The sequence below is a fragment of the Pteronotus mesoamericanus genome, unplaced genomic scaffold, assembly GCF_021234165.1.
Source record: "Pteronotus mesoamericanus isolate MK-2021 breed Mesoamerican mustached bat unplaced genomic scaffold, CSHL_Meso_final scaffold_174, whole genome shotgun sequence".
NCBI lineage: Eukaryota > Metazoa > Chordata > Mammalia > Chiroptera > Mormoopidae > Pteronotus > Pteronotus mesoamericanus.
In genome coordinates, this window is record NW_026555309.1 from 8,339,593 (window position 1) to 8,354,601 (window position 15,009).

General features: G+C 33.6%; 1 protein-coding gene across 1 annotated transcript in view; it reads left to right on the plus strand.

Annotated features, from left to right (window-relative positions):
• The window catches only part of MCMDC2 (minichromosome maintenance domain containing 2), a 33,611-nt gene that overhangs the window by 1,155 nt on the left and 17,447 nt on the right, over positions 1 to 15,009 (plus strand). The window contains exons 4-9 of the mRNA XM_054590220.1: positions 1,064 to 1,259; positions 1,894 to 2,016; positions 2,132 to 2,236; positions 5,260 to 5,385; positions 7,005 to 7,242; positions 12,960 to 13,165. Of these exons, the coding sequence (XP_054446195.1) occupies positions 1,064 to 1,259; positions 1,894 to 2,016; positions 2,132 to 2,236; positions 5,260 to 5,385; positions 7,005 to 7,242; positions 12,960 to 13,165 (994 nt within the window). The remainder of the gene's footprint in view (positions 1 to 1,063; positions 1,260 to 1,893; positions 2,017 to 2,131; positions 2,237 to 5,259; positions 5,386 to 7,004; positions 7,243 to 12,959; positions 13,166 to 15,009) is intronic.

Consider the following 15,009-nt stretch of genomic DNA (forward strand, 5'->3'; position numbering starts at 1 on the left):
TGGAAAATAGAAGTTGGCTCTAAAGACTTGCTTAGATTCAGATTCAACTAATTTTAACAACAATACATGATAGTTTCATGTATTTCATATTGCACTACAGTATGAGAACTATACCATCTGTTGTCCAAAGTTTAGCCATGCCACAGTGGATCAGTGGGTTCAGGTGTTATCTTCAAATCCTTCCAATATACAGTCTCCTATCAACTTTCACCTAATGCTTTTTGCAGCCATTGATGATCACTACCTATACTTTTTTATTTCATTAAGTATTACAAAATTGTGATTTTTTAAAAACTTTAGCATCCTTTCAGAATTTACTAGCTGAAATTAGTCTATAAGAGAAGTTTCTTTCATCAAATATATGGTTACCCTGAAATACAATTTGTACAAGAAAAGCAAAATAAATGTTTGATTATTTCCATTTCTAAATTTTCAGAGTAATGAGTTGAAATCTTGCTTTTAATTATGACCAATTAATATTGTTTTTGTTTTTCTTTAAAAAAAAAACTATGAACTCATGAATTTTTAAATATATCTGATATGTTTTAATGAATTTTTCATTCTTTTTGATCCTTTTATTATCCTACCTTGGGTGTTCCCTTTAAACTTTGCTCCTGTCTCATTTGGACCCATCCCATTAGTTTTTTATAGCTCCCTTGGTTTCTGGCACAAGGAGACGTACCAGGTCCATCTGGTATATTTTCTGCCCCAGACCTGGAAAGAGCCATTTCCCTTAAGGAGTCCTGTTTCCTTTTACTGGAAAATTATAGTTAGCAATTACAATCTGAGCAGTAGAAGTGTTCCTTGCTATTGGGTTGTCATTGTTTTATGTCTTTTGAGGAAATGTGTATTTTTAAGGAAAATAATGATATTTTCAATTAAAATGTAAGATTATAAGGGTTTTGCATATTTAATTTTATATTAAATATCTTTTTTGCTTAAAATTTTGGTTCCTAATAACACTAACAAATCATTTATTTGACTTACCCTACAAATATATATTGTAATACAAGGCCAATTGGATCTGCAGTTTTTATTAATACCATGTTTATGTTCTTATTAGATTAATATAGTGCTGAAGCTAACACATTTACCTCCTCTGCCAAGTTATAGTCTTAATGTTTATGAGTTCCCACTTGATTATACATCTCAAAGATTTTATATGATGCAAGGAATTGTGATTGCAATGACAACTGTAACCAAGTATACACAAGGTGCAAGATTTCTTTGTTCAGATGAAACATGCCCTCTTTCAAAAGGTAAATATTAAAATGTAAAATCAAACTATTAAGCAATTTATTGTTTAATTCTAAATCACTTTTACAATTAGTTATAAAACATTCACAGAACAAGAAGAATGTTAGAATTTGGTGCCTCCCAATGTTTGTAAGTTAAATGCATTTTTTCGTCTCCTCTCCCACCAATGTAACAGATAATCTTGTATTGCTGATATACATATTTTTCTTACATTGTTTCACGAAAGTTTGTTCATGCTATTCTCATTCCATGTAATATCCTCTCTCTGCCTTTTGGCTTAACTTCAGTTTAGTCTTTCTCCAGGACATCTCCATTCATCTCCACCTCACATTGGGTTTGATGCTCCTCCTCTCTTCTCTCTAACCACTCTAAATAGATTCTGCATACTGAAATTATCTGTTTCCTTATTGTTGCCTATTGAAATTGTGTGTTTAAGTATTCATATTACCAGTGCCTTAGCACAGTGTTTGGCAAGAAATGGCCATGCAATAAATGTTAATTGAACTGTTTTGAACCCACACACAAAATTGAATTAATTATACTTTAAATTAGGTTAATTTTTAAAGGACTGAAAATGGATAGCTAAATCCAAAAGCAAATTTAGCTTACTTCTGGAGTTTTTTTCCCCCCCCTCAGGATTTCAGTATGTAAGAGTGCATGTGCCTGGTGCTACAGAATCTGCAACAGTAAGAAATGACTTTTTGTGTAATCTGTGTTCATCTTCACTTCAAGAAGACAGGAAATTTAGAGTACTTGGTGGTAAAAATGCATTTACATTTTCATTTCAATTTTAAAAGTGGTGTCTGATATTTTAATATGGAAATTATATTGAATATATATTCTAATAACATTCTTTTTTGCTCTTTGCCTTAAGATAAACAGATAATTGAAATAATTACTGCAAAGGCACTTCATGCTTTTCAAGGATACTCTAACAACCAGCCATTTAGGTTTCAATCTCTTACAATTTTCCTAAGAGGTAAGTTCTGTTTGAACTAAAAGCAAATAGCTATAAAATATATAAAATATGTAATTGACATACTTATGCTTTTATATTATAAATGGTACTTCTATACAGTAATCCCCCTTTATCCATAGTTTCATTTTCTATAGTTTCAGTTACCCATGGTCCACCATGGTCTGAAAATATTAAATGGAAAATTCCAGAAGTAAACAATTCCTAAGTTTTAAATTATACACCATTCTGAGTAGCGTGATGAAGTATCCTGGGAAGTGAATAATCCTTTTGTCCAGCATCTCCATGTTGTAGACACTCCCTGCCTGTTTGTCACTTACTAGCCATCTAGGTTATCATATCGACTATCAAGGTATTGCAGTGCTTGTGTTTAAGTAGGTAACCTTTATTTAACATAATAATGCCACATTCACTTCTTTTATATACACACACACACACACACACACACACACAAAGATATAGTTATAATTGTTCTACTTTATTATTAGTGATTAGTGTTAATCTCTTACTGTGAATAATCTATAAATTATATTTTATCATATGTATGTATATATAGAAAAAAATAGAGAGTTTGGTACTATCTATACTTTCGGGCATCCAGTGGGGATCTTGCAACATATCTCCCCACAGATAAGGGGGGACTGCTGTAACTTAAGAATGATAGGTCATCTTATTCTTGAGTATTTTAAAGAGTCATATTTAGCTATGTGGCAATTACTCACTTAGTCACACAACATTCACTTTAAAAGATATTAGGATCTGCTATGTCCCAAGCACTGTGCTAAGTCCCAAAGTCATGACTATTTATGGTAATGACCTCCCATTATTCTATGTGTGTGTTATGTAAGTATTGTAGTAATTGTTTTAGAATATAGACATCATGAGGGTAGGGACTTAGATTTTTTACTACATATAGTAAAAACTCAATAAATACTTGTTAAATAAATGAATGTGCATTGACATACGTGCATATGCTGCACATTTGAATATGCATTGACTGTTGAGAACTGCATGGGTAAAGACCTGTGCGTAGACAGAATCTGCCATGAAGGAGGAAATTAGTATCAATCACCCAGGGAAGAGAAGAGGAGCCAAAACTGTGAAAATGAGGATATGGCTCAGCCTCTTTTCTTGGGCTAAAGGTGGAGGAATTAAACGGTTCAGAAAGAGGGATCTTGAAAGTCAACTACCTATAGGAAATTTAAGAGTTAGGAAAGTAAAGACTCAAAGAAGAACTCTTCGCTAAAAATATGTACATCAGCAATACAAGATTATCTGTTACATTGGTGGGAGAGGAGAGGAAAAAATGCATTTAACTTACAAACATTGGGAGGCACCAAATTTTCTAACATTCTTCTTGTTCTGTGAATGTTTTATAACATTGTAAAAGTGATTTAGACTTAAACAATAAATTGCTCTTTTTGGAACTAGGCAGACCTAGATATGAATTTCAGTTGGTTGGTTTTAGGTTTTTATTTTCTCAATCTATGTATATGGTGTACATCTATGGCCTGCCAAGGATGAGGCAGGTATGTAAGCCTAGATGATAATATGTAATTTTTATATAGCAGTTACTGTGTACCAGGCACTCTTACATATGTTAACTCATTTAGTCACAGCAACCCTATCAACAGTTTCTATTGTTATTTTCATTTTACAGTGTGAAAACAGAGACAGAGAAGTTAAGTAACTTGTCAAAGGTCATACAACTGGTACCTGGCACAGCTGTGATTCAAACCTGAGCGTTCTAGTTTAAAATAGATGTTTTTAACTACTTAATTCTATTATATACTATATATAAACCATACATTACAGTATATAAATATAAGTGGCTACATAACTTATATTTTACTAGAAAACCCTTTCTTCATATAAACTCTTATATAGAACCCAAATAAATTTTTAAAAGTTAAATGAATAGAAGCAGGCCCTTTGGGGTTCAGATCAGAAGAAATAACCAGATTTCCCAGACTTCTTGCTTTCCTCTTGACCTTTCCAAGACATATCCATCGAACTCAAAGATTCCATGGCACAGTTGAAAAATTACTCATTTTTATTTTCCCCTTGTAATTCATTCTATATCATTTAGATGTGGGTTTTGTTGTTGTTGTTAGTTGGGTTGGTTGGTTTTAGGTTTTTATTTTCTCAATTCTTGAGCCTGATTCTTCCCTTCCAAGTCTACAGGGTACTGGTGTATGTTCTGTGGAGCTTAAAAAAAAAAAGTACAAGAGAGAAGAGAAAAGAATTAAAAACGGAGATCACTGTTTGATCTTCTTTAAAGAGAGAAGTTAATCTCCTTGTAAAACATTTTTTCATAGCTTTACAATGACCCAACTTCTAATTGTGTAATGGAAAATCAAGATTTCTGGTGTGTGGTCTTCTTAAATGAGATTTGAACTTGTGCAAAAATTTCACCCAATATGTAGGTATGAGAGAGGAACCTAGTATAGTGCAAGACAGTAGACTTTGGAACTAGGCAGACCTAGATATGAATTTCAGTTTTGGTACTTAACTATTTAGCCTTGTGCAAGTCACTTACCCTCTCAGTTTCTTCATATGTAAAGTAGGGATGACAATATCTATTTTATAGTTTACAATTGGGTAATGAATATCAAAGTGCCTTGCCTATATTGTAGACAGTAATAATACCTTTTAAAATTATTTTCTTCCCAAATAAAATATTACTTATAAGATCATGTTTATTAACATTTCTTGTCATTTAATACAAAACTATTTCATCTTAAATAGAATGATCATTATTTTTGTTTTGACTATGTAGGAGACTACCTAATTATGTCACATGCTTCTTGAATTTAATTCAACATTGCCTATAAGTATCAAAATTTATTAGCAATAAAATAGCCTCAATTTACATTAATGCCATTCTGTATGGGTATTACACTAAACAAAAATACATATTTTAATCCAACTACTGAATTGTTACTTGTTCTAGATTTTTGAACCATAAGATCATGTACAAGTTTCATTAGTGAACACATATTGTTTTTTGTGTTTGATAATTTTAGATGAATCAGTGAACAAAATGAGTATAGGAAATGAGTATAAAATTATTGGAATTCCAACCTGTGTAAAAACTTTACAAACTTCTGTTTGTATAGAGGCAAACAGCATCACTTTTTGCAATCCAAAAGGTAAGGAAAATATATAGTATATATACTAACAAACATTTAAATTTAAATCCATTTTTTAGGGAGTAAGTATTGTCTGCCTTGTGCTGGGCACTCTTCTGAGCACTAGGGATACATTGATCAGGCCAGTTAAAGTTCCTACTCTGAAATCAGATGATAATCAGTAAGCTAATCAATAAGACAATTTCAGATAATAAATTCTGTGAAGAAAATAAAATGGGATAATGTAGAACCTTGTCCAGAGGAAATCTTTTTTTTTTTTTTGCTAAGCCTTATTATTATTATTATTATTATTATTTTAATAATTACTAATGAGAAAAATGTTTCAGGGTACCAAGAGTTAAAGATTAGTCAAAAGGTTTTTCTACCCTAACCTTTATTTTCTAGCCTTAGCTAGATCTTACCTTGTGAACTGAGAAAGAGAGACCAGTAAATTAGCATCCTTCTCCTCATCTGAGTTCGGAACAAATTGAGATATAAGACAAAATAGAAAGGCAAATGGGAACCAAAATATCAACTTTATTACTGACAATTTATCATTTCTTTGACAACTCTAATGTAATTAAGCATTATGTAAACAAAAGTGGAGAGTAAGCATATTCTTTTAACTTGGCACACTAATGTCAAAATGTAAGAAAGGCTAGTTAAATCTTGAATAGAGTTAGTCTTTTAAAAGAATTCCTAGATGACCATCTGCAATAATAGAGGCCCAAATTGAGTTTAAATGAAAGGTGGTTCTAGATACTTCTGCTTATCTTGAAAAGAAAGCTTGTGAACAATTAAAATGTTGAAGAAAGGCATTAGTGAACAATAGACATTTTAGTGATCTTCTAAATATTTTCTGGTGTGAGGTGTTTCAAGATGTACTGAGTTGGTAGCAGAACATGGCTTATATGTAGGTTGAAAACTGCTTCTCATGCTGAACTCCAAAATTAGGCAGATTTAACCACCCAGATGTAGCAAGAGCTACACCAAGATAGGTTTTCCTTCGTCTGTGGGCATGGGTGAGTAGAAGAAATCAAAGCTCTATGATGGTAGCCCAAGAGGAGGGAGAAAAGGACTGGTTTATACATGCCTAGCTATTCCTCCAAAACTGACCAATTTGATTAAATTACTCATTCCTTTCAGGAGTTGCACAGAGTGAGGGAGTGGAGGTCTAGACTATTACCATATAGTACAGTACAATGCTTTCAAAGTAGTAGAGTATAAATCTTTTAACAACCATAGTCAAATATTTCCCACTCTGCTTTTTAGTCCTCACTGAAGGTAGTATTATTTCAAACATAGAAATAAAAAAGCAAACACTACAATATAGGAGCCCTATGATGTGGCTTTGCTCACACATCTTAAAAGGAGAAGAATAAGGGATTTGCTTGCAACTCAAGAGTCAATCTATGTGGGCAGTCAGGGTGACTCCTTCCTTTTATCACATTTCCTGAGATACAGATCATAGGCCAGAGTGACTTCCAATCATAATTTAATATCATTACAAGAATTTGAATATGGGTCATTAAAAGAACTCTAATTTGGTAATATTTTAGATAAATAGAATTCGATATCTATAATGTTATTTTTCTTTTTGTTTTCAAACTACTTTTAATGTATGTGTTATTTACTTCCAGTTCCTTCAGGAATTAGTGACAATTTCAGGTGTCTCCTCTCTTTGACTGCCAGCTCATGCTGGAAATTTACAGCAATACTTACCAATATCTTTGCATCACACATTGTTCCTCCTGGGACTTACAATTTGCTGAAGCTCTGTTTGCTGATGAGTCTAGTACAGACCAGTGACTTTAACAAAGAAGTGGAAGACTGCCTGGATATTTTAATTGTAACAAGTGATTCTCTACTTGTAGACAGGTAAAATATGTGACATGAAATTTTTTAAATTATAAATTGCTCACAGACTTAATTTAATCATTTCCATGAGCATTATTACAAGACAAATATTTAGGATTTATCTGGGCACAAATTTAATTAAGTAAACTTTATCAATAAAATTCAAAACTTTTAGAGCATGAATTGTGAAATGGGATGTTTGCTTTCAATATTTTGAGAATTGAGCCATTTAAAGTTTCAACCTATTTCCCCACTCAGACCTTTACAAATAAATGCATCATTCTCAGGCTCCCTTTTCCTTCATCCCTTACCTTAGTATTTTGCTTTTGTACTTTGTATTCATTTTTAAATAATCTCCCCACTATGAACCAACAAGCCATTTTTTTAATTTTTCTTTAAGATTCCATTCAGTAATACTGACTCACTGTACCCAAATAATGCTGTCTAAAATGCCCAAATTACTGTTTTGGGAACAGCACCATAACATTGGAATAAGCCTTTACTTAGCTTTTGGGGCTCCTCACTAGCAAGGACCCCTTTTAAAAAGTTACATAAGCATTAAAAAAGTTAAGCATATGGTTCTTACAATAATATCTTATATGCAGTTGTTAAAAAATATATAGAATGAACTTAAAATTTAATGAATAAAACTTAAAAATTCAAATGTTTTTGCTAAAATTAAATTGCAATGTAAATATGGTGCTAACTGCTACAGATTGCACCAATTGAAATTTCCCATATGAGCATAAGAGTATTTGTTTCCACAGAACTTCACCAACATTCAACATATTTAAAGTTTATCAAACTAAAATTTTTCCATCTGACTGGTGGAAAATTGTATCTTAATCTACATTTCCTTAATTTGAAATAAATTTTGGCATCATTTACAGCTTTTTAAACACTTCCATTATTTTCCTATGAAACTCCTTGACCATTGTTCACTTTTCTATTGTTTTTTTAAAAATATATTTTGATTATGCTATTATAGTTGTCCCATTTTTTCCTCCCCTTTATCCCCTTCTGCGTGCACCCACCCTCCCTGCAGCATTCCCCCTGCCCCCTTAGTTCATGTCCATGGGTCATACATATAAGTTCTTTGACTTCCCCATTTCCTATACTATTCTTAACCTCCCCCTGTCTATTTTGTACCTACCATTTATGCTTCTTATTCCCTGTACCTTTTCCTCTATTTCCCCACCACCACTGCTCCCTGCTGATAACCCTCCATGTGATCTCCATTGCTGTGATTCTGTTTCTGTTCTAGTTGTTGGCTTAGGTTTTTTGTTTTTTAGGTTCAGTTGTTTATAGTTGTGAGTTTGTCGTCATTTACTGTTTACAGTTGTTAATCTTCTTCTTTTTCTTAGATAAGTCCCTTTAACATTTCATATAATTAGGGCTTGGTGATGATAAACTCCTTTAACTTGACCTTATCAGGGAAGCACTTTATCTGCCCTTCCATTCTGAATGATAGCTTTGCTGGGTAACCTTGGATGTAGATCCTTGTCTTTCATGACTTTGAATACTTCTTGCCAGCCCCTTCTTGCCTATAAGGTTTCTTCTGAGAAATCAACTGATAGTCTTATGGGCACTCCTTTGTAGGTAACTGTCTCCTTTTCTCTTGCTGCTTTTAAGATTCTCTCTTTATCTTTAATCTTGGGTAATTTAGTTACAATGTGTCTTGGTATGTTCCTCCTTGGGTCCAACTTCTTTGGGACTCTCTGAGCTTCCTGGACTTCCTGGAAGTCTATTTCCTTTGTCAGACTGGGGAAGTTTTCCTTCATTATTTTTTCAAATAAGTTTTCAATTTCTCACCCTCCTTCTTCTCCTTCTGGTGCCTCTTTGATTCAGATGTTGGAATGTTTAAAGTTGTCCCAGAGGTTCCTAAACCTGTCTTCATTTTTTTCAGTTCTTATTTCTTCATTCTGTTCTGGCTGAATGTTTATTTCTTTCTTCGGTTCCAAATCGTTGATTTGAGTCCGTTTCCTTCCCTTCACTGTTGGTTCCCTGTATATTTTTCTTTATTTCACTTTGCATACCCTTCACTTCTTCCTTTATTTTGAAACCATACTCGGTCATTTCTGTGAACATCCTGATTACCAGCATTTTGATCTCTGCATCTGATAAGATAGCTATCTCATCACTTAGTTGTTTTTCTGGAATTGTGATGTTTTTTCATTTGGTCCATATTTCTTTGTCTCGGCACCTGTCACATTGTGAGCAGCAGAGTGTTATGTATTTGCCAGGGGGAGGCAACCTACCTTGCTGCGTGTGCTGCTGTATGTGTGAAAGGGGTCAGAGAGGGAACAATGGCGCTTACTTGGCTCTCAGTCACTTCCCCCACTACCTGCAAATGAATTGGGCCCTTCTGGTGCTGATTCCCAGGTGGGTTGGTTTGTGTACGTTCTAGGACCCTGTGGGTCCCTCCAATGGACTCTCCTGTGAGACTGGGAGTTTCTCCCTCTGCCACAACCCCCACAAGTTTTTACAGCCAGAGGTTTTGAAGCATTGTTTCCCCACACTGGAATCCTGGGTTACTTGGTCTGTCTCGCTCACCTATGCACACACTCCTATAGCCATGACCACAATATAGAACATTTCCATTACCTCAGGAAGTTCTTTCATTCCCTCTTCTATACTGTTCCTATCTCCACTGGTGATTTCTGTCACCATAGATTAATTTCCTGTTCTTGAACTTTATATAAGTAGAATCATAGAGTGCATACTCTTTTTGTAATTGATTTTAGGGGGGTGGGGAAGAGAGAGAGAAATTAGTTGTTCCTCTTATTTATGCATTCATCGGTTCCTTCTTGTATGTGCACTGACCAGGGTTGAAACCCACACCTTGGCATATCAGGATGACGCTCTGACCAACTGTGCCACCCAGCAAGAGCATATAGTGCATACTCTTGGGTCTAGTCTCTTTCAGTCAACTTGTTTTTTAGATTGACCCAACTGTGTGTATCAGAATTTTATTGTTTTTATTAATGAGTAGCATTCCATTATACGAATATAGCAGAATTTGTTCATACACTCTTCCAGTGATGAAGATTTAGGTTTTGCATGTTTTGACTATTACAAATAAAGCTTCTGTAAAGATTCTGTAAATCTTTCTGTGGACATGTGTTTTCATTATCTTGGATAAATACTAAAGAGTGGAAATGTTGTGTCATAATGTAGGTGTATATTTAATTTTGTAAGAAACTGCCATTTTTCTAAAGTGGTTGTATCATTTTCCATCCCTACTAACAATGTATGCTCCCAGTTGTTTCTATCCTCACCAACATTTGATGTCAGTCTTTCTCAATTTTGCTATTCTAGTATGTATGAAATGATATCTCATTATGATTCTTATTTGCATTTCCCTGATGACTACTGATTTGAGCTCTTTTTCATGTGCTTATTGGCTACTCATATATCTTTTATGAAGTTTCTATTCAAGTCCTTTGCTCACTTTTAAATGGGGTTGCTCTGGATGTGCATCCTTTATCATCTGTGTGTATCATGAAATTTTTCTCCCAGTCTAACACTTAGATATATTTGATGAGCAGACTTTTTAGTTTTGATTAAACCCAATTTATTTTCTTATGTTTAGAGTTTTATGCATTCTGCTTAAGAAATCTATGCCAACCCCAAGGTCATAAATATATTATTTTGTGTTATCTTCTAGAAGCATTATAGTTTTCACTTTTATACTAGGTCTCTTATCTGTCACAAGCTAACTTTTGCATATGGTTTGAGATAGAAGTCAAGGTTTATGTTTTTGCTATGCATTTATCTAATTTTTGTATACCTTTTGTTGAAGACTTTCCTTTCCCCATTGAATTGTATTGGTTCCATTGCTGAAAAGCAATTGAACTGGATGTAAACTAGTTATAAAATCGAACTGGGTATAAATCATTTCAACTCTCTTTTCTGTTACTTTGACCCATATGTCTGTAATTATGCCAATACCACACATTCTTCATTGTTGTAGCTCTGTTAAGTTTTGAATCAGGTGGTGAGACTTTATTCTTCATTTTTCATTTTTTTTTTTTCACTTTTTTAGGTCCTTTGCATTTTCTTATAAAGTTTGGAATTCGTATGTTAATACCAACCTCACCCACTACTCCCCCTCAAAAAAGCCTTTAAGGATTTTCACTGGAACTGCATTTAACTTATAAGTCAATTTTGGGGAGAATTCATCTTTTAACAATGTTGAATCTTTCAATCTATGTATATGGTGTACATCTCCATTTATTTAAATCTTTTCTTAATTTCACTCAGCAATGTTTTATAAAGGCAATGAACATCTTTTAAGTTGATTTCTAAGTATTTGACATTTTTGATGCTATTAAAAATGGTAGTGTTTCCCCTGGCTGGGTGGCTTAGTTGGTTGGAGCATTATGCTATGCCCTGAAAGGTTTCAGGTTTGATCGCCTCTAGGGGTGCATGGGGTAGGTGGCCGATGGATGGATGGATGTTTTTCTCTTATATTGATGTTTTTCTTCCCCACCCCCTTTCTCTCTCTTGAATCAGTAAACATATCCTTGGGTGAGGGTTTTTTTAAAAAGATAGTGTTTTATTGTTTTTATTTTTCAAATAGTTTCTGTGAATATATAGAAATACAGTTGATTTTTTAATTTTGGCTTGTGTTCTGTGACCTTGTGTCAGTTCTTTTTTTTTTTTAAATTCCGTACCCGATTCCAATGTATAGCCAAGTTTGAGGCTCATTGTTCTAAATAAGTAGGTTCTCAGCCTGACTGCACATTAGAATCACCTAGGAGAAGGTATGTATGAGTGTGGCCCAGGCCCACAGTTTTAATTTCCCTGCTTTGGGGTGGAGCCTGGCATTAAAATTTTTTAAAACTCCACTGGTGATTTTAATGTGAGTTAGGTTTGAGAACCACTGCTCTAAAGGCTTGCAAGTGTCTTTCTAAATTTCAGTTCCCCATTTTATAATCTTCAGACTAACATCCAAATTCCTTGGAATGGCACATACAGTAGATATTTCATAACATCTATTTATTCATATTTAAGGGATACTACTTCATCCATATTTGGTCTGCATGCCTATGTTTAGTCATCATAGTCTTTTTTTTAATTTATAAATTATGTTTATTCTATTACAATTGTCTCAATTTTTCCCCCTTTACCCACCTCCACCCATCCCACCCCCACCCCTAGTCATCATAGTTGATTTCACCAGCAAGTTATGATTGCTGTGGCAAGGATTTGAAAGCTAAGCTAAGATAATCATATTCTTTTCTTAAAATTTAAACTTGATAAATAAAGAGGCTGAAGCAGTTGGCAAAGAGATTAGAAAGCAAAAGATTTTATCAAGAGTCACCACGACATAGAGGATAGGCAGTCGGAATAGTCATGATGGGATATTGGCAAGCCTAAATGCAAAAGTTTTGAGTAAACAAAAGAAAACAATCCATAAAATGAGAAAGGCCCAGTTCAAATGTCATCTCTCTATGCCTTTCTCTGACTTCTTCCAGAAAGAAATAATACCCTCTTATGAATGTTCTCATACCACCCATTATTTCAGTATTTATCACTTTGTATTTTAGTTTTTTATTTATGTCTCTTTCTCGGCTGTGAGCTTTCCAAGTTAAGGACCAAGCCTTATATATGTTTTTATCCCTAGGTTAATAAACATTGAATCAAACTAAATTTGATTGTGTAGCTGTTACACATTATGATTTCTGAGAGCCAAATATTAATTAATAGTAATGAGGAATTTATTTTTTCCCTAGGCTTTTGAATTTTAGTATAAACCTTGTGCCCCGTGGTATACGTCACCCAGTCTCTGGTGAAATTTTTCCTACACTATCCAGGAATAATTATGGAACTGGAGCAGTTAGCATTCAAGCTGGCAGTTCTTTGCTAGCTAAAGGTGGTGTTTGCTTTATAGGAGACTTGGCTTCACACAAAAAAGATAAACTTGAACAGCTTCAATCAGGTAAACAATGTATTTTTCAAATTAACTTTCTTTTTTTTAAATACTTTTTATTTATTGATTTTTAGAGAGTGAGAAACATTGATTTGTTGTTCCTCTTACTGATGCAATCATTGGTTTCTTCTTGTATGTGCCCTGCCTGGAAATCAAACCTACAACATTGGCATATCCTGATGATGCTCTAACCAACTGAGCTACCTGGCCAGGGTATCAAATTAATTTTCACCTGTTTAACTTATAGTTTCATCAGTGTCAAGGAGTTATTTAACAGTTAAGATTGTAATGTACTTGTTTTATAAATTGAGACATTATACCAAATAACATTTCTCATTTTATCTTTATAAATAAAAAGAGGACTTTAATGTGCAAATGTATTGTTTTAGCCTTTGTTCTCAGTTATGCTAACATGTGAGCTCGTATTAAACCAGATTTATTTCCTTTTCTTGTCTTATTGCAATAAGTAGGACTTCCAATATGATATTAAAAAGCAGTAGTGAGAAGGGACATCTTTGTCTTGTTCCTGATCTTAGCAGGAAAGCTTTGTGTTTCCTCTTTCAAGTTGAAGGAGTACACCTCTATTCCTAATCTATTTTTTTTAAATAAGTGGGTGTTGGATTTTATCAAATGGTTTTTCTGCATATTTTTCTGATCTAATAATGTGATTTTTCTTCTATAGCCTGTTGATATTATGGATTATATTAATTGATTTTCAAATGTTGAACCAGTTTTGCGTACCTAGAATAAAGCCCACCTGGCTGTAGTATATAATCCTTTTTATACATTGTTGGACTCAATTTGCTAATATTTTGTTGAGGATTTTTAAATCTATGTTCACAAGAAATATTGGTCTGTAGTTTTCTTACTATGTTTTTGCCTAGTTTTGGTATTAGTGTATTACAATTTGGGGCAGATTTATAATTAACAAGGATATGGACAGATATGGACTGGGCAAAAAGCAGTCAGGGCCTTGTATTCTTGGAATAACAACAAGAATGTACCCCAATATTCAGAGCACATAGCATATTGTCTCTCCCTACGAGAGAATGCAGGAGACCCACACTAATAAGGTGAATTGATTTTTGACTATGGCACCAAAGTAAGTGAATGGAGAAAGGAAAATTTTTTTCAACAAATGATGGTGGACCATTTGGTTATGTATATGGAAAAAAAATTAGTATTGGATCACCTCAACTATAAACAATAATTAATTAAAGATGGATCATAAACTTAAATGTAAAAATTAATACTATAAGGCTCTGGAAGAAAGAAGACATAGGAGAGTATTTTCATGATCTTAAGGTAGGCAAATATTTCTTAGGACTTAGAAAGCAATAAACAGAAAATAATTGATAAAGTAGACTTCATCAAAACTAAAAGGTTAAACACACCAAAAGGCTCCACTTAACAAGTGAGTAGACAAGTGAATAAAGAGAAAATAATGGCAATACATATATTTGACATCGGACATATAGTTAGAACATAGAAACAATTTCTACATGTCAATAATTTAAAAAACAAAGAGCGCAGCCTAAAATGCGAAAAAGACTTGAACAGTGATTTCACAAAGAAAGATATACAAAATGACTATAAGCACATGAAAGAGTGCTTATTATCATTTATTGGATACCAGGAAAATGAAAATAAAAACTGCAATTAGATACCAACACTCACATACTAGGAGGTCCTGCTTCATGGACATGTAACAAATATAGTTTCACAAAGGCCATCCTCCTCCTAGAACTGGCTGGCACTTGATTAAAACTCCAGTGTCACCATCTTCAAATTTTTAATGATTTTTACCTTTAAACATGTTTTTGAAAGGAGGTCCACTAAGACAGAGGAGCTTG